At 43.5% G+C, this 19597-nt stretch overlaps 1 protein-coding gene across 2 annotated transcripts; it reads left to right on the forward strand.

Annotated features, from left to right (window-relative positions):
* The first annotated feature begins 8312 nt into the window (after positions 1-8312).
* Positions 8313-12297, forward strand: LOC147893099 (cytochrome B561, amino-terminal protein). 2 transcript variants are annotated; one of them, XM_087387498.1, is made up of 6 exons: positions 8313-8629; positions 8947-9002; positions 9144-10334; positions 10671-10859; positions 10950-11326; positions 11509-12297. In XM_087387498.1, the coding sequence occupies exons 1-6, from the start codon at positions 8451-8453 to the stop codon at positions 11659-11661; spliced, it is 2145 nt and encodes a 714-aa protein (XP_087243624.1). In that variant the 5' UTR covers positions 8313-8450; the 3' UTR covers positions 11662-12297. The 2 variants fall into 2 exon arrangements, with proteins under 2 accessions (XP_087243624.1, XP_087243625.1); XM_087387499.1 differs by lacking the exon at positions 8313-8629 and having other exon boundaries at positions 8946-9034; positions 11509-12295.
* The last annotated feature ends 7300 nt before the right edge of the window (positions 12298-19597 follow it).

The following is a 19597-nucleotide window of genomic DNA, read 5'->3' on the forward strand; positions in this document are numbered from 1 at the left end:
GAGAGAGGAGTGCACACCATATGTAGCTATATACTAAATGTATTATGAACATGATGAAGGATATATACATCTTTACCTCATTGGGGTAGGGTTAGGGAGTGTCCCTAGTCCTTATAGTCATCTCTAGAATAGTGCAATTTACACTATTCTTATCAAAGCTTGAACACTTTTGCCACAATCTTATTATTCACTTAGAAAATAGATGTAATTACAAAAATACATGTAATTAGTGGCAATCCCCTCTACCCACTTGATGAGATAGCCAATGGCTAGCAACATTAGTGCTTGGCAAGTAGTGGTAGTGAATGGTTTCATGAAGTCAATTTCCCACTATGAGAAAATGAGATGAGGACAATATGGTTGGTCTCACAAAACTTGTAAAGGGTAAGTGGCATCAATTGTCACTTACCTCATTTTGATTGTAAACAATGTTGGTTAAATCTACCAATAGATGTTGTTCATATGTAAGCGTTGTAATTAAAGAGCATGTCAAATGGTTGACTCTCCTCGTGCAAATGAACCTTATATGAACCAAGGTTTGGCCTTTTGGAAAGATGATTAAGAATGCAATGTTTATGCGTAAAGCCATGTGTAACAAAAGTTGGCAAATTTAGTTTTACATATTTGCTTGTTGTTGAGCTAGCTTGGTTAGATGCAACAAAGAGAGGGGCTCTACAATGGACACAAGGTGGAGAGCCTATCCTTCACCTCCATTTGTAGGTAAATGATAGCAATCTTGCATGGTTTATATAACCCCTATAGTGGCTGTGAATTTTGGGCTTTAAATGAGGACAAATTTCCTATGTCGCCTCAAGATCTTGCATCTAGCAGGGGTGTACCTTAATCCAGCTACCTTTGGACATGATAACTTTGGTTGCTTGACAAGGGGAGTGTCCTTTTGTGTGGGTAGCCTCACACCCTATCCAAGCCTTTTTTACAAAAATAATAATAATATACAAGACGGATATTATTAAAAAGGGGATGGTCAATCCCAAAGAAAAGACTAGTACAAAAACTGACTACCAACTTGGGTACAGTGTGCGTAGGCAACCTTGCAGAAGTAGTAGAAAACAGGCTAGAATTGACTACATACTTTCAAAAGGTAGTTGCAAATTACCTTATTCTTTTTACTGATCAGGACCCCAACATCCTGCAAATTCTCCTTGGTTTCATTGAGTAACAATGGTAGTCTTGAAGCAAACGGTACAGAGCAACGAAATACTAAACTATTATGAGTGGACCAAATTGCCGCAAGCAATGCCGCTCAAAGATATGGCTAGCAGGAGACCAAAGCCATGGGAAGATGCACAATTTTGCTAAGCAACACCATCTCCCATTTGGAAGATAATGAAAAGCCACCCATTGAACCAGTTGTACAAATGGCATACTCTAATCTCCTCCACACCTCTTTGATCACATGATACTCTTAGAACAAATGCTGTCTGTTCTAAGGCAAGGCAACAAATAGCGCACGGTGGATTGATTTGCATCCACTTGACTAATTTGCTTCAAACAAGGAGCCAACCATGTAACACATTCCGTAGTAAGAACTTGAATTTCCGAAGAAATTTGTTTTTCCAAATCTTCCTAAAGCGCTCTCCACCATCCCGGACTTCTGTAGACCCATCCACTTTTCACTTAAATTATCCACAACCAGATTCAAACTTAGCAAATTCCAGTACGTGACCTTGGCTACAATATTACAAAAATTTGTGCGGCCTATTACCCATTGATTAGCCCTCCATTGTTGAGAGGGAAAAGGATTTGTCGGCCACGGCTGCGGGGCACTACACTACATTAGAAAGAAAGGCCACATCCACATTAGACAACCCAAACTCCTGAACTACACAACTTAAGGGCTTCCAAAATACTGTTTCTAATCCCACACATTCAAATAGTAGTGCACACCTTTCCTATGTAATGCTCTTGCATGCAAGAGATTAAATAGATCCAAAGGTTTACCATTCACTGACATAACCGGGCTCCAGCAGATACTTTTCAAAAGGCTTGAATCCCCTCTCAAACCAGTTCTTCCCTTCCATCTCAAAATTGGAACACACTACTTCCATGCCTCCACAAGCCCTACAATCAACTCAAAGCCCTCCACTTTTAACGGAAACCATGACAGGAGTTTGCCATACCATGTAAGACCCGACCAACTACCAATAGCCCTCCCACAACCCTTGTCCACAAAGTCCCAAATCAGGGAGCTAAACATCTCAAGCGTTTGGAAAGCCATTTGGATAATAAAGAGAAATTCCTATGACATATATTTGAGATAGCAAAGCCCCCCAATCCCTTCAAACTTTTCAACAACTCCCACGAGACATAGTGCAGAGAATCTCCTCTATCCACATGAAAGATCTTAAGAGCTTCTCAATCTCCATCTAGTGCGACCATTTCAAATGCCATACCAAGGAGGCATAGGTGGTTGATGCAGCTAGCACATGCTTTATTATGAGAATCCGAGCATTGTATCCAAGGTCAAGACCACTCAAGCCATGCAATTTCAATTTGATGCAATCCTTCACCCAATTGAAGCATTGTTTGAGACTCAGACTGAGGTCTGGCAGTGCGCCAAGATAGTGCACAATCTGTCCTCTAGAGACCCACTTTACTGGCAAAGACATAGCCCACTCGAGTAAATCACCTAACGATACTCGCAGAGCATAGGTTTTAGTGATACTGCAAATAGAATTGGATGCATTGCAAAAACATTGAAGTGCTTGAAAAAGAGCATCCACACTTTGTCCACAAAACTGACAAGGTTGTTAGCAAACATTTGTAAGCTAAACTACTTGCCATAGGGTAAAGTAACCCCTTTGAAAGAACCCACCTCCAACCCCATCTTAATATACCCAATTAATGAAATAGTACAAATGGCAAACACGAGGGGAGCCAAAGGGCACCCCTGCCTTATCAACCTGCATAGCCCAAATCTGCCTACCACTCCACCATTAATGTATAATATTGCAGATGCATTGCCAAACAACATGCAAACCATTCTGACCAGCATAGGGCCAAATCCCATATGATCCAAAATCTCTCCATTGAGCCTCAGGCTATTGTAGCTCTAGTCTCCTCAAGCCTCTTCCATGAGCTCTCTCTCTCTCTCTCTCTCTCTCTCTCTCTCTTGTAGATATCCTCTTATGTAGACCCTTGAGTCCATATCTCTCTAGCTTATTCTCTTTCTATGAGTAGTCTTGGAGCTCTTGCTCCCTCTTGTATGTATGAAACCTCTTTTTCTCCCTTGCGTGTATAGCATATGGAGTTGCATTTGAGTAGAGTCTCACTCTATTGGAAATGAAGGTCACTTCAGATTATCTCCCTTGAGTCTTCTCTCCTTCCATTGTTCTTTTCTTCCTTTCAAAGTCTTCAAAGTGCTTCTTACTCGGCTACTCATTGTGCGCACATGGTCCACCCGTTTCCCGAGCCACTAAGGGCATTCTTTCCTCTCTCCTAGGCGACCTCTATGGGCTTTGGATCATTGATAAATTCTAAGCATGGAGGGAGTATTCTCCCAAGTCGACACCAGTAGAAGGAGTGTGTGGTTTTCATGACTGTTTGACCCCTATCAGTGTTTTGCTCATAACATATTGCTGGGTGGTCCGATTTTGACGAAAGTTATATCAATGCAAAGCTCTCTTTAAGTGCATTGCATTGTGTGATTATATCTTATGTTTGATACAAACCCAAAAAGTTATGAGTCTCCATGTCAGACATTCTATGTTTATGATAGTTTTAACCCCCGTTCAGTAAACTGTCCATATCTTTTCGACCACTTCTCTGTTTCTTACGAAACTTATATCAGAGCGAAGCCCATTTCAAGGCACATCTCTAAATGTGTTTGAATCTTTGATATCATGTCTCTATTGAAAGTTATAGGCCTTTGTATCTGATGACAGTTTGCAGAGTGTTTTGAGCTAATTGTAAAGGTATCTATGAAGGAGGTGCAATGTTTCCCTGGAACCTACCCATCTGACCCAATCAGCCCCTCCAAACTCCTTGATATATATCAGTTCATGTCATGTTGAGCCACAAGATCTTCTTTCAACAACGTATTGCTCTTCTCTTTGGCGCAGATCGGATTACTGAGATTATGGCCTCAGTTGATCCTTTCCTTCTCCCTATGCTTGAGTACAACATCACTTGGGATGTTACCCTCTTCATTCTCATCTAAGGGAGGAAAGTATGGTGTGGTCTCTTAGCATAAAAGCTTCTTTTTAATGTTCCTTTGCCAGTGATAAAGATCTCTGTCACTAAGATTGAAAGTAGCAGGAAGTGAAGAGGTGCATGAAGTTTTATTACCCCCAACTTCATGTCACAACAGTTTTGAAGGACAGTCTTCAACCTTATGCCAAAGCTGCCTACTCAAAATTCTAGCTTCCTCTACTTTAAGAATTTCCATTCTCTTAATAGCATCCTCACATTCCACTAATAAGGTGGAAAGGGGCATATCCCGAGGAGCATCCACTAAGGCTCTATTCAAACAATCTTGCACTATGGATAAACGACTATCCTCATTGAGAAGTTTTGCAAACATGTGGATACCCCGAATGCCAGCATCCCATCTCAAGCGTGGATCTAGTACATTGTAAGTGCATTCCTTCCACTTAGCTTTAATCCAATTGCAAAACTCCTGATCCAAAAGCCAAGAATTCACAAACTTAAAAACTTAAAGGGTACATCAAGAGACTACCGTTCCCCTAGTGGGGTAGAGAGAAACTCTAGAACACAGAGGAATGATAAGAAACATCAGTACACCGCAAGTTCTCACCCCTATTGGACCCTTCCCTCACTAGAGCTATAAAATCTATCTAGTCAACCATCCCTAAAATCTCCACCCTTCCTTTAGTTGTTCCATGACTATCTCGACAACCCATTAGGACTAAACTCAATGCAATTGGTCAAGCCCCAAGCCAAAGACAAGTTCTCCCAAGCTTCCTTCTGTTACCTTGGCAGCAATAAACCAACCTTGAGCAATGCATAATAATTCTTGCAACCCACTACTAGCCCTAGCTAGAATTGCACCTCTAATAGGGCAATTAGTCAATTTCCTCTGATAGAATTGCCTTTGATAGGGCAATTAGTCAACATTGAGAAGCCTACTTGCTTGAAAGAAAACCACAGGGCATCATCAGTGCCACACTTACATTCCTAAAGGAGGTCTCTTCTTGATGACCAACGCCAAACACCGTCTCTGCTTAAGCTTGCCACATCAACTTCTTAAATTCCAAGATACTACATTTACCTTGGCTAGCTGGCTGTCCCCTTCATTGTGTCAGGGCCTTAACTACATCATGTAGATAGTGAAAGCAGTTCTCCTTGCCCCCAAGCTGACCCCTTGCAACATCCTTAATTCTCTTGGGGAAGTTGCACACTGCAACCCTTTGCTTAGCATCATTTGTCGCCACATTCTTATCCTGCACTTCCAAAGCCCTCTTACGATGATTAGCTTACAACACTTGAATATCATTTGTTTCGGCATTCCCAACAACTGAATCCACCTCAATGGGTGCATCAGCCCCCCATGCATGCAGCCTGTATTATTGGCCTCAAAAGGCATAGGCAGATCTCGACTCTTCTTGGTAGCATCACAACTCTCTTGCGGCCCCTTTTGCCCTTAAGCATTCTCGCTCCCATATTGCATAGAATCCGAACACTGGCTAGAGTTCTCATGCATGTTGCCTTGCAACCCCAAGCTCTGTGCGTGCTAACCACTACCACCATCAACACACAAATCCCCAATAGATGGCTCCTCAGAGAAGGGTCAGCCGCTATAGATCTCCACAACCCTACCCTTCTTTTGATGAACTTCCATGGGTTGATGAACCTGGAGGAATCAGATTTGCGTGTGTCCTTCGGAATATCACCAATCTAGTTAACCTGGCTGACCTGCTCCTTGGTACCTACTTCCACCTTTTCCTAGACCCCTTAGTACCCAGCACGAGAGCCTCCATCTGCAGTACCTCTTTCTTAGGTAGTAGCGAAATGTCCTCAGAGTTCTCACTCTTCTCGGAGTCACGAAACTGAGGGTCTTTGACCTCTCCATCTACTGGCCCTCTCGCTAGCCGAGTATTTATCCACCTTTTGAGGGCATTCCCTAGCAAGATGGCCATTATGCTTGCAAATGTAACAAGCATCCGGGTACCCATTGACAAAGGGAATCACCATCCGGGAAGGCAATGCGCACGAAGTCAAGGACTTCCTAGATCCTATCCTGGCTTTTTGGGGCTTTTTGGAGGCTAACATCTTTTTCTAGAGGGGAACGGACCAACCACACCCTACCCAGCGTAGCATCCACCTGATCAACCGCTCCACCTAGCCGCGACAGTAGCTTGGGAAACTCAACCCTTACTAGGCATTCATGGAAAAGAAATTTCTAAACATTAAATGTTGGACTCCAAGGTACCACCAACACTATCGAACCCTCGAAGATAATTGACCTAGCAATGAGATTGTTACACACAGATTCCGAAGCACGTCGTAGGGGAAAGAAACCTTTGCCCACAAAACGTGCCGAAAAATGGGAGGCGGGAAGGTCACACTTAGACAGCAGGAATAATTGATTGAGCTCTCCCAACGAAGGAGCTCTTCCGGTGAGGAAGAGATACAACCCCCCTTTAGCTAGGTGCTCGAACTCGACCTCAGGCTTGACCATATCGACTGATGTTTCGCAAACAACAACATGCACCTTCCCATTCTCAAGAAGACCCTTTCTCTTTGCTTCTTTGGCATGCCATCCCAGCTCTTGCTTGAGAAGCAGTTGAATTTTAGCATCAGATAGAGCAATGAAGCCTCCTTGAGGTTTTCTGGTGTAAGCATCAACATACAAACGTCTCTCCTCGTGGTTACCACCAGACTCCCCACTTTTCCGTTCCTTGGAACTTGCATCTACAAACACCTGAGCAGACTCCTTAACTCCACCGTCCCCTTGCACCGAATCCGAGGTTCCATTCTTGTCATTCATCAGACTACCTTCAGACCACTCAAGGAAAGAGCTTGTTGTCACTTTAGACCTTTCCCTACCTGGACATTCTTGCCCACCATTGAATCAACATGCATGCACCACACAGAGCCTCACAGATCGGCTACAAAATTTCAACCATAGATCCTCCCCTTGTCCAAGCCCACCCTTCTTGCTGCTGCTGACATTGCCCTGTGTTGCCAATGGGAGGGATCTTGTTTGTATATTATGGTATTTTCTAAATTTATTTTTAATGTGTTGGACACTATGTATGTAACCAATTTATTTGTGGTGTGTGTCCACCCTGGTGAGTTTATGTTGGTTAACTAGTGTGAGGTAAAACATGACTGGTTGCCCCAGTTTGACTTTGTCTTGGTGGTTTTGAAGGTGTTTCTTTAGATAACCCTCCTAGTGGTTGCAAAATTTGGGGCTTTAAATGACATAATATTTCCTATGTGGCCTCAAGGTGTTTACAGATGCCCAATAGTGGTGTGGCCTAAGGTGGCTGCTCTTGGGCATGATAAAATTGGGTGCTTGAAAAGGGGAGCGCCCATCACTGTGCCCATCCACCCTCTTGCTTGCGTTGCCAATGGCTCCTTTCCAGACTAAGTATCTTATGCTGTGCCGGCCACATCCTCTAAAAGGTGGTGTGAAGGGTTGCTGTTCTAGTTGGCCAATAGGAGGCGGACATTGACACAAAAGATTTGTGTCCGACCCATAAAGGCTGCCCACTCCACGGCCAACTCGTCCAAATTGGCCCATTCCATCCCCTCCAACCCCTACACCAAGTCATAGGTTGGTGACATAAATTAGCAGCTTGATGACTGCAAGTGGTGTAACCAAACATTGCCTGTGCGTGGTGTGTAACCACAGATTGAGGATAAGTTTGTTAAAGCATCTGAGGTAAACATGACAGGGGTGAAAGTTTGGTTCTCATATCCACTATGGCCTTGTTTCCATGATAGCCAAGTACGATGTGGGAAAGAGCAACGGTGGGAGTGGGGTTGCACGACGGTTCAGTCCACATGGAAAGCTGGCTTGTAGAGAAATGGCTCATTTATTGTTGTGAAAAATACATGGCAGGTCTTTATCAGCCCATGCACCACCGAGGTGGCCAAACAGACCTCACAAGAAGGATCCAAACAGCTGTTGCTACCGCCATCGGGAGGCCATACGGCCCCTCACACCTCTCCTTTTTCACAACGTGGGAACCGAGCATGCGAATGCAGGCATGGACCCTTCGTGGAATGGTTGGCATGGACCCTTCATGGAAACAGGCCGTTGCAACCCCAGGCAGGGCAAGGATGCCAGTTATAACAATCTGGTGAGGTTATGTGGGGTTTGACTTGCTCTTGGAGGTTTTGAAGGTGTGGCTATGGCGGGAACCTGCGAGCTAGGGTTGAGAGTTTTGCTCTGCTGCACAAGCTTTCATGGTGCCTCTGCCTCTGCCTCTGCCTCTGCATCAGCCTCACTGTAGAGTGCCATGGCGCCTCCCAGAAGCTCGCCTACGCCTTCCCAAACCAAATTCAGTGTCTACCAGAATGCCGCCATCGCCTCCGCCCTCTCTGCTCGAACCTTCCGCAGACCTACCTTGGCTTCATTCTTCTTCATCCTCCTTGCAGCTTCCTCGTCGTGCCTCTCTTTCATAGCTCTCATCTGTCGGTGAGTCATACGAACATGATGCTTCACTTGTTGCATTCCCTTCTTAGATTCCCCTGGCTTTCAGAGCGGGAATAAGCCGAAATTCGACTTTCAAGTTTTAGGTTGTAGATTAATTGATGTTTCGCCAACGATCCTAGGGTGGGGAGGTGTTTCTCTAATTGCGTTAAGCTGTGCGTTCCTTTTGCTTTCTGAATATCCGGTTTTGCACTGTAGGCATTGGCTTACGTTTCGATCCCTGTTTTTTCTCTTTGAACGAAAACAGAGTCAAATCCTAACTTGCACGCTGTCTCGGTAACAAGTGATATCTTTTTTTGCAGTGAGGGAAGTATAGTGAGTATGGCAACGGAAATCGGCTTTGCCCGAAGCTTTGCTTGTAAGCTCGGCCGTCTCTTCTCTTGTCTGCTTGTAAGTTTTTGTTCCGTTTCTTTTGTTGAGTTTTCAGGAAAATTACCTATGCTTATGTTACGCGCTCTGGGGCCTGTGGCTCAACCTGGAATGCCGATGCGGTCTGTAGGTTTTATGGTTAGAATTTTGCAAAGCTTGGTGGCAGTTGTGTTCCTGGCTGCTATTTCGGCCCTTTTCAAGGCTCTGTCACTGCGAGCAAGTGTCTATTCAAGAAGCGATTCTGCAGCCAAATCTGGCGGGAAGGTGAAACCCTTTCAAAGCCCTGCAGCTGCTACCTTGACAGAACATCAGCAGGTGCTTCTGGGAGTCAGCGTTGGTAAATCTGATAAGGGAGAAACGCAGTCTTCCTCTTCTGTAACAGCAGGTGCCAGGCATCGCCTAGTACGAGGGCAACAAGCCTCAAGCCCTCCTGCACCCTCACAATCAAGTTTGCTGGTGCCCGTGCATCAGTCAGTTTCTGCAAAGAGTGGGTGGGGTTCAGGAAGTCCAGTCTCGCTATGGGATGGGCTTGATTGGCGAGATTCTAGTGTGAGTAAGGTTTCTCCTATGACAGGCAGTTCAACAAGTTTGCAAGTCTCCACTTTTCAGCCTTCCTCGTACATGTCCCCTACACAATCTCAATCTCCGATTGATGTGCATGTGAGTCCATGGGCTAAGCATGCGTCCCCTTTGTTAAAGGAGGAGATTAGTAGTGAAGAGAAGCTGGAGGAGTTTTTAGCAGACGTGGAAGATAAGATGGTGGATTCAACTATAGCGAATCCAACTACAGCGCAGGGCCTCTCAACACCCCCTCCTACTCTCAGGGGAGTTACGAGCACCAATCAAACTTTGGCACCCACCTCAGCTTCTCACTCTAGCACCTCGAAAAGCACCCCTGTACGGCCTGTAAGATTATCTCCTAGCTCCCAGAAGTTTGGAACATCACCCAGAAAAGGAGGGATCGATTTTCCAAATCCAATGTCCATGGAGCAGGCAACTGAAGCCTTTCAGAAGTTGGGCGTGTTTCCTCAAATTGAGCATTGGAGAGATCTGATGAGGCAATGGTATTCAAAGGATTTACTGAGTCCCCTTGTCCGGAAGCTAGATTCTAGCCACATACAGGTCATGCAAGCTGCAGCGAAGCTTGGGGTTTCTATAAGTGTAAGTGCAGTGGGAGGAAGGAAGTCGGACACAGTTGGGGCTTCACAATCACTAGTGGAGTCCATAGGGCAGGACTGGCAAACGACTTTTGCCCCTGATGAAGATGCATTACTGCATCAATTGCGGGCATTTCTTGTACAGGCTCGGGATGCACCTCCAAGTAAGATAATCTGGCACTTGTATGATAACTTCTCACTTGCCCTCATCGTTTCAAGTTACTAAGAGAATCATTTGTGCTCTTCTTTCTTATGATTGTTGGTGTCCACCTACTCTGATCTTCTCAAATCCTTTTCTATTCCTTTTTAGGAACTCGCAATTTCTCTGGCTTCCTTTAATTACAATTTGAGCTGCATTCTCTTTTGTTGTTTGCTAGATTGACAGAGCAAACAAAATTTGGATGTTGTTAGTTTAGATTGTGGAGTATGCTATAAGAAGTGGTGAGTGGCATATACTTGCATTTGCTCTTGAAGGCCTGATGTAATATAGGGTTCTGCAGCCCCTCAACCAAGTATGTTTGGTCTTCAGCCACAGTCTCAATTCCGGCCAGTGAATCCGTTTATACAAGATTGCCTCGATGCTTTAAGTGAGCACCAACGGTTAAGGTCCCTTATGAAGGGAGAGTGGGCCAAAGGTTTGTTGCCACAAAGTAGTGTTCGTGCGGATTACACTGTTCAGCGAATCAGAGGTATTTCAAAGAGATCGGTACCTTTTGGGACTTAGTTTTGTTGGTTTATGTTTTCTTTTAGGGAGATTGATGTTCTTTCTGTGTTATCAGAACTTGCAGAGGGGACTTGCTTGAAGAAGTACGAATATCTGGCAACCGGCGAGCTTTATGACAAGATTGCCAAGAGATGGACCTTGGAGCTACCCACTGATTCCCATTTGCTAATTTATCTATTTTGTGCTCTATTAGAGCATCCAAATTGGATGCTGCATATTGACCCTGCCTCACATCCAAGTACGCAATCTGGTAATAATCCTCTTTTTGTTGCCAGTATGCCTCACAAAGAGAGAATCCCAGAGAAGTATGTGGCAGTTTTATCTACTGTTCCAACTGTGCTTCATGTGGGGGCTTGTATACTTGCTGTGGGGAAACAGAACCCTCCTATATTTGCATTATATTGGGACAAAAAGATTCAATTTTCACTTCAGGTGCAGCTCTTTACTCCCTGGACTACAGATATTATTGTGTTGAAAGGATGAAGCTTTGGATTTTCAGTGGTGTTTGTAGTTCAAGTTTGCTAGGTATGCAGATGCTATTGTACTCACCTCCGTGTAAGCTGGTCAAGTTAGACTAGTGATGCTAACTTTAAAGTGTTTTTGTGACTTTGCAGGGAAGGACTGCTCTCTGGGATGCGAGTTTGCTTTTGTGCCATAGAATAAAAGTAGCTCATGGGAGTGTTGTTCAAGGGATTAATCTTGGATCTTCGGCTTTTAACCTACTGTCTGTTCTTGAGACTCGACAGCATGAAGATGCTGAACAGTGAAAGCGGCAGGCCATAGTGGTGTGTTTTCATGACGTACACCATGTAGGACTAGAACTTGGGTGCTAAGTGAACTTCTACTGATATTTGGTTCAACTTAGTTTTACGGCAGATGTAGAGCAGCTCACGATGTGAGGGAGCGTGTTTAGATCGCCTGTTTGAAGCGATTGTGTCACCAATGATTGACATGTGCACTTAGGATTTTGACCTTTGAAGGGGGTATGTGTGTGAATTGGCACGAACAGATGGGGGAAGGGAACAGATGGTTCAACTTAGTTTCACGGCAGATGTAGAGCAGCTCACGATGTGAGGGAGCGTGTTTAGATCGCCTGTTTGAAGCGATTGTGTCACCAATGATTGACATGTGCACTTAGGATTTTGACCTTTGAAGGGGGTATGTGTGTGAATTGGCACGAACAGATGGGGGAAGGGATAGTTATGGCAACTTTAGGGACTTCACTATTGAATTTTAATTCAGGGCTATGAATGCAATTCACAGCCCGGAGCTTTAGTCGTGTCCTGCTGTCATACTTCTTAAGGGTTTAAGATTTGTTAGTTCGTTCGTGTTTACATGGACTTGGGATGTGGTTCCTACAAGCTGTCATTTCTTTTAATGGGATATTCTCTTAACATAGTGTAATTGACTGTACGAATGGTGGGGTTAGACACTAGGGAAGGCTCACTCTAAAAATCCAAAGATGATCTCCCCCAAAAAAAAGCACTGGCCTCTTCAAAATTCACTCATATTCTCAAGCTCACCACCAGAATTGGATCATCTTCACATCCTTGAAATTAAGAAAGTACTAAAGAGTGCAACACTGCCCATATCAAAACATGTAACACATATGGGCAGTTAAGATCATGATTGCACTGTTCAAGAAAAGCTTGAAAAGTGCTTTATCCTAATTAATATTCTCTTTCAATTGCTATTTTGTACTAATCTGTCTTTGAAAGGAATGGAGTGAACAGAAGGAAGCGTTATTGAACAAAGAAGTGTCATGGAATATGTGATGACTTGTGTGGGTGTTTGTGTGTGCATTTATTCAAGTGTGAGAGCATGCATGAACATACATTTATGCTTCCACTTACATTGGTTTGGAAGTAGGATACTAATTTCCCTTTTTGGATACCATTAAAATCCATCGGATTTAGGTAAAACATCTAAATTGCTCACAAAATACATGCTTCCACTTTTGGCCTAGATGCAAGTTGGTCTTGTTTGATCCAGTGTACTTGTATGTCCTTAAAGAATAGATTAAGGAAAACATGTTATTATCATTTTCTACCCATTATAAAATTTGCTACAAAATCATTTTCCTTTAATGACATTTTGTTTTCACACTATTGCATGGTTTGGGCATCTTTCTTCATGGAGGCATTAACTATCTACCATTTTTTTTCGCAAAAAGAAGGGCTAATTATATTACTTTTGAAACAAGGATCACAAGAGACTCAACTCCAATGTTGGAGCAAAGGGATAGTTCTTGCGAAACTATAAGTCTCACAGGGCTAAGCATCAAATTGTTGCAAAATGTTGTCAAAACAAGAAGCCCTAGTCTGGGTCTTCTGAGAACCAGTAAACCGTGAAATTGAAAAAGCTACAGACCCTTGATGAAGTGGATCTTGGAGGTACTCGTGCTCCAAGAAGGTATGTATCCCTCCTCCGTTGAGCTCTCATCCATCGAGCTCGCCCGAGGGTGCCAATAGGAAGAGACCCGCTTGTTGTCAAAACAAGAAGCCCTAGTTTGGGTCTTTTGAGCACCAGTAAACGATGAAACTAAAAAAGCTACGGATCCTTGATGAAGTGAATCTTGGAGGTACTCGTGCTCCAAGAAGGTATGGATCTCCCCTTCGTTGAGCTCTCGTCCATCGAGCTCGCCCAAGGGCGCCAGCAAGAAGAGACCCGCTTGCATGAGCAACCACCACTTGACGGGGGGTGAGTCTGCACTCAAGTAGCGTGCTCCATGCATTTGCAGGCCTCAATCCACTTGGGGTGCCTCTTGGCACGACAAGAAGTAGAGCCCTAATAGGGGGTCCTTGAGGATAGAGCTAAGAGCCGTTGCCTTGTGGGTAGAGAATCTTCGAGACACTTAGCCATCAACTGATATGACTCCTCTAAGTCAACATCCAACAATCAAGTCCGCGACCAAGACCAAGGTGCCAACCGCAACCAAGAACCCTTGTTGGGAAGAAAGTAGTGAAGCCACGTCGAGGTAGCAAGGTTCCATGGGTCGGAGTAGCTCTGAGATTGCCAGGATCCTTGTTGTCGAGCTTGACCATAAAGAAGAGCTCTTGACCACCATGGAGGCAGGCATCTTGCATCTCTATCTCCTTGAGCTTGAAGTAGTACCAAAAAACTCTTGAGTTTTGAGAAGTTTGGAGACCCAAGCAAAGAGGCCACTAGTAGACGTGACCCCTTTGGGTTGTTGTCTAAGGGCCAGGTCTTTCCAGCTCTAGTGCACTAATCGCAACCAGGAGATGCTGTTGGGACAAGGGTAGCACAACCACCACCACGGGGAGAAATGAACTGGACGGTTGGGGGATGGCCATGGTTGATGTTGCTAGGGCAAAGCTGTGAGAGCTCCAACTTCGGAAGAACAAGAGAGTGCAGGGCAAACCTCCTCCCGCCATAGAAATGCCATGGAAGGGAGAGACGCTTCTTGAAAGATGAACCTATTGTTGCTGTGAAGGTGCAAAGGTGGAGGACCGCTAGGGCAAGGGAGAAGGTTGAAGTCGAAGATACTCCCCTCTGAAGAAGTGCAAGGCCCCATGCCAAGAATGGCTCGACACCTCCAAATGCTCAAACACCCCCAACTCAAGCGCTTTCTACTCCACGGAGAGGGAGAAGGGTGCAAAAGACCAGCCTGGGAAGACAACACTGCCACGGGAAGGAAGCCACCAACAAGCAAGCCACGGTTGGGAAAGCGCCATCCAAGAGAGGCTCACGGCAGATCTCAAGCAGGAGGGGTAGTCGGTTGACAGGCGAGAGCGCTCAGCCATCGGACGGGGCTTGTAGCAAGGCAAGCAGGGCGGTGACCAAGGTGTGAGGGGAGGGCGTGGGGAGAGAAGGGTGGGAGTGGTAGGGCAGGAGCCGAGGCAACACGAGGGGCGGGTGCAGCAGCGGGTGGGGTGAAGGTCGCGTCCCAACTACACCATACCTTAACTATCTACCATGGAACAGGTATGAGAAGGTTCCATAAACGAGAAGGGACCATGGCTCTTGTTGTAAGAGGGTTTTTGGGTGTCATGTGTATGTGCTTAGAACTATGTATTTTAGATCCCATAGGTTACTTTTGATTAGAGCTAATATGGTAGTTAATTGAAGCCCGCGCGGACTTGAAGATGAAAGACAAAAAATTTGTTTGAGTGGCTACCTATTGCTAGCGTTGAAGGGAGATGTGATACATCCTCAGCAAGTATGATTTGTGATTGAGAACCAATATAAACAATTTGGAAACCACTTTGGCCTTGTTTTTTATCAAATCTTAGTTTGGCAAAAGTAAAAGGTTGCCCCTAGATCAACCGCATAGAACACTTGACCATATTTAAGTATTGTTCTAACTCAAACATTACGACTTTATTTTCAAATGAAGAAGTTCATCAAATACTCATGAATGTGGCTAAGAAAAGGAAAACGTCTTGAAAGAATAGGATGAACGAAGGTTGATTTAATTTAGAATGTTTGAAGAAAATGTAGACTAGTGTTATGTGTATATATATGTTATGGAATGGTTTGTCCAAAGTGCGTTGATTGTTTTGCAGTCATTATCTACTTTTGGTATGTTGGTCCAAATATGATCTATATGTGTTCCATACATTGTTGTGTTATAACTAAATTGTATGGTGCAATTAAAAGTACTTATGATTTGTTGTAAGTTAGATGATTGGTTTGTTTTTTCGAGCATGACTAATAAAATCACCTATTATTATAATATCGTTTTTTGTTATAGGATGTAGAAGAATTTTTTGTAGAAGTTTAAGGAATAAGTTATAGTTTTTAGATGGAGGTTTGTATATATTGTAAATTAAGTAACGTTTTTGTGTTGTTTGTATGTCAATGATTGTTATTGTTTGTCTGTTTTTAATGGTAATATGTTTTTTAAATAGCGTGGAATTGGACCGACTGTTTATGCATTGAAAAGTGTTGGGAACATATGGTTCATTGTTGTTACTCCTTGTTTTCTTATAGGCAGAGAATGTTTGAGCTTATAAGTGAAGTTGCATTTTGTATGTCTTCTTTATACTTTCTAGTATTTGAAGAGATTACAAGTATGTCATGTTTGTTCATTCTTATGTTGTTTGTCATGCATTGCTGGAGATGGAGGGAGCTACTGAGTCCAGCATTCCAGCTTCAACATAAATTATGTCCCATGTGTAGCACAACTAGGTCGAAATAGTAGCCTAGAGTGGACTCCCCTTGCTTAAATCTACAATCTGGTCACCTTGTGCACCAATGGAAAGCTTTTGAAAGCGTCTAGAGAGGACCTTTCCTCTGAGTATCTAATGGTGGGCTCGAATCCCACATCTCAAGTTCTCTTGGCGGGCATTTGAATGCTTGGGAGAAGCTTGTGGGGCTACTGCTAGTAGGACTCTGAAGCACCTTTGGGTGATAGTGGGAGGCCTTGAGGGAGAGAGAAGTCAACAAGGGATTGAGAAGTGCGGAGACGAGGGAATCAAAAAAACCAATAACACTTCAAAACCTTCCATTGTGCTTCTTCCCTAAGGCTAATCCCATAACTGCATGTGCTTCTTCCCTAAGGTTAATCCCATAGCTACAACATCCACGGTGCTTGCCATTGTGGGTGACATAGCCAACTTCTATCGCATCTCCCAACTCATTATCTGCCTGGTTACAATTGCTCGATAGATCTAGACTAGTGTCGGCCAATGGGACTTGATCGTCCAAAATTTGCAAGAGCTTCAAAAGGATGTGAGTGATCTGGAAGTCGTCGAAAATCGGTAGCTTTTCTCAAGCATCTCATCTGAGCTAAGGAAAGTGGAAATATCTTGGAGCAGGCACATAAAAAGAGCAATTCAGGGTAATGTTGCTTTTAGTTCGGATGTCGCAAGTTTTGATCCTTGTTATGGGACAACACAAGGGAGTTGTAACTATTCCCCATATAGGGAAGACCTCACAAACTAGGTAAAATTGAGAAATTTCCTAGATAGAAGTAAGCATTCTAGTATGTCTATCTAGGCAATCTCATTCTCTACATAAAATGAAACCTCTATCTAGGAAAAAAGGTGGCCATTAGGAAATTAGACGAGTGTGGTACCTAGGAAATCTCATTCTCTAGATAACAACTTATACCCCTATCTAGGAAAAGAGGTGGTGATCACCTAGGAAATTAGAAGAGTGGCATGTCTAATTACATTCCTTACATAGGGAAAGTTCTTTCATCAAGAAATTAAAGGGGTATTAGCACGTTCCATCACATTTACTATATAGGAAATTCTTCTTGTCAATCTATAAAAACAAATGGCCTCTCAATAAATAACCAAATACACATTTCTTATATATAAAAGCTTTTTTTTAATGTCAATATTAAATTTGACATATAAAAGATAACACAAATGGCTTTTCAAAATTTAGGTTGATTGCTTTAGTGCACATTAAATCGAGCCAAAATACATGGATGTTATAAAATGGCTTACTTAAGGTCAACCTAAGATATAAGGATATTACTATCACCATGCAAACATAAGTATTTATGCCAAAATTTACAAGCTTCTCTCTATGGATGAGATAGAGTCATGTGCAAGTATTGAAGCCCCATACTGATGTAACAATATTTTAGGAGGCTTGAACTGCTCAATTTTGGCACGTAGGCCCTACATTCTAGATTGAAGTAAATATAAGAATGTTAATTGCAACATGAACGATGTAATTGGGACCAGAATTTGTAAGTCTCTTTGTGGCTAAGATGGAAGGATGTTCAATATTTTTTCCAAATGGCCCAATTTTGGCATGTAGTTCTTACATGAGACGGAGCCATAATTCATGAATAATGTTACCATGGCCATGCACATGTATGTGATATGATGCATTCCTAAGAGCCTACTCATGCTTGCTGCTAGCTAGTTCGATGGTTTTGGTTGACGAGCTGGATTGGTAGATAGTTCGTTGTTGTGCTTGGAGTACGTGTGGCCACACATACTTTACACCGTAGTAATTTCGTTAGAAATAGGTGGTGGAAAGACAGCTCACACCAATGGAAGGGCATATGTGGCAAGGACATGCAACACTAGACCCATGCTATGGCATAGACTAGAGTATGGCCTCTACTCCGTTGGACCTCTACTCCATATGGTGCAAACTTCCAAATCAGTGGGTGTGGCCACTCTAGTATTGGACATACTTGTTGCCCTCCAGAAAAGGTGCCACCACTTGGCATCCTGGAGCAAGATAGAGCGTGCAGCCTCCTCCAAAAAATCTACAACTTGCCGTCGACACCCACTTGCAACCTCTCCTTCCCCATTCCTCTGTTCCTCTTTCATCCATGACCACATGAAGTTGCCACTACTGGACCTCATCATACAACACGAGCCTTTGCAAACTATCTCTGATTCCTAAATCAAGCCACGGAGCTTGGAAATTGTCGAACCACTACATTCAATTCACACGTGAAGACGAGGCCAGATTTGATGAGATTTTCCATTTGCCCATTTCTTTGTTCCAATATTTGTGCGCTCTTTGTATGATGACCTGCAACAAGGTGACATCCCTTCCCCTATTGTATCCATAAGTGATATCCCCGCAGAGAAGCAAGTGGATGTGGGATTGCTACATCTTGCTAGTTATTACCAAATGGTGGAGCTAAGTGAGCACTTCGAGGTGGACAAGTCCACCATTACCAAGTGCACTCATAAGTTTGTCACATTGCACTTCTTTCACATCGCTCCACCTCATTCTAGGCCAATGACTTCAAATGCTTGGGCTCAAGATATGCAAGGGTTCCAATAACAACTAGGTTTTTCGTATACACATTGAGTGTCCTAGCGAGGAGAGAGGTCCATATTGGTATGATCACAACAAGCGGTTCTCCATGTGCTTGTAGTCCATTGTGGTTAGTGAGATGAGGTCTTTGGATGTTCTTGCATGGTGGCTTGGCTCTAGCATCGGTGTCCATATTTTTAAGAACTCCTTCTTTTGCTTGGCTATTGTGTGAGACACGTTGCTAGATAGTTTTGATTTTGTTAATGGTGCTTTTCGCATTCGGGAGTACATCCTTGGATATGGTGTATATGCACTTAGACCATGGTTCATCACTCCATACGATACCCCTAGCACAGACCTATAACACAAGTTCAAGTTCTATCTATCCTCTACCTGCATTGTTGTGGAGTGTGCATTTGGTCGATTGAAAGGCCAATGGCATTATCTCAATAAGAACTTCCTAAATCCGAAGCCCAAGTTGGTCGCAAGGAGTATAGTGGCATGTTGCATAAATTACACAATCTGTTATCAAATGAAACAAATTAAATAGAACTCATCGATTGAACTATTTGAATGGTCCCAATTTGGGGTAGTCAGTGATCTTATCAAGTCACCCCACATGACCTTGTTGAAGGATCCCCCCTTTTGATGGGTGTATGCATGCTAGGAAGGAATACATGCAACTTGACAAATGATTCTGCTATGGTGGATGCATGAACTTATCAAATGATCCCATCATGGTGAATGCATACAATGAAGGGACGCTTGGTGAACTTATCAAATAATCCCAATATGGTGGATGCATGCATGGAAGGGATACATGAACTTATCAAATGATCCCACATTGTTGTGGGTCTATGCAAGTGAAATCATTTGTGTCTAGATCGGTAACATGGCAATACCTCAATAAGAACTTTCTAAACCTGAAGCCCAAGTTGGTCATAAGGAGTATAGTGACATGCTGCATTTTGCACAAAATGCTTATTGTAGCTAGGGATGTGC

This window comes from Dipteris shenzhenensis, chromosome 16, assembly GCF_047967505.1.
Source record: "Dipteris shenzhenensis isolate YYH24624 ecotype China chromosome 16, Dip_SZ_1.0, whole genome shotgun sequence".
NCBI classification, from domain to species: Eukaryota; Viridiplantae; Streptophyta; class Polypodiopsida; order Gleicheniales; family Dipteridaceae; genus Dipteris; species Dipteris shenzhenensis.

Coding starts and splice junctions, on each gene's coding strand:
- LOC147893099 (XM_087387498.1), top strand. CDS start 8,451: ATGGCGCCTCCCAGAAGCTCGCCTACGCCTTCCCAAACCAAATTCAGT. Junction 10,335..10,670: donor GGCTCGGGATGCACCTCCAA/GTAAGATAATCT, acceptor AGGGTTCTGCAG/CCCCTCAACCAAGTATGTTT. Junction 10,860..10,949: donor CACTGTTCAGCGAATCAGAG/GTATTTCAAAGA, acceptor CTGTGTTATCAG/AACTTGCAGAGGGGACTTGC.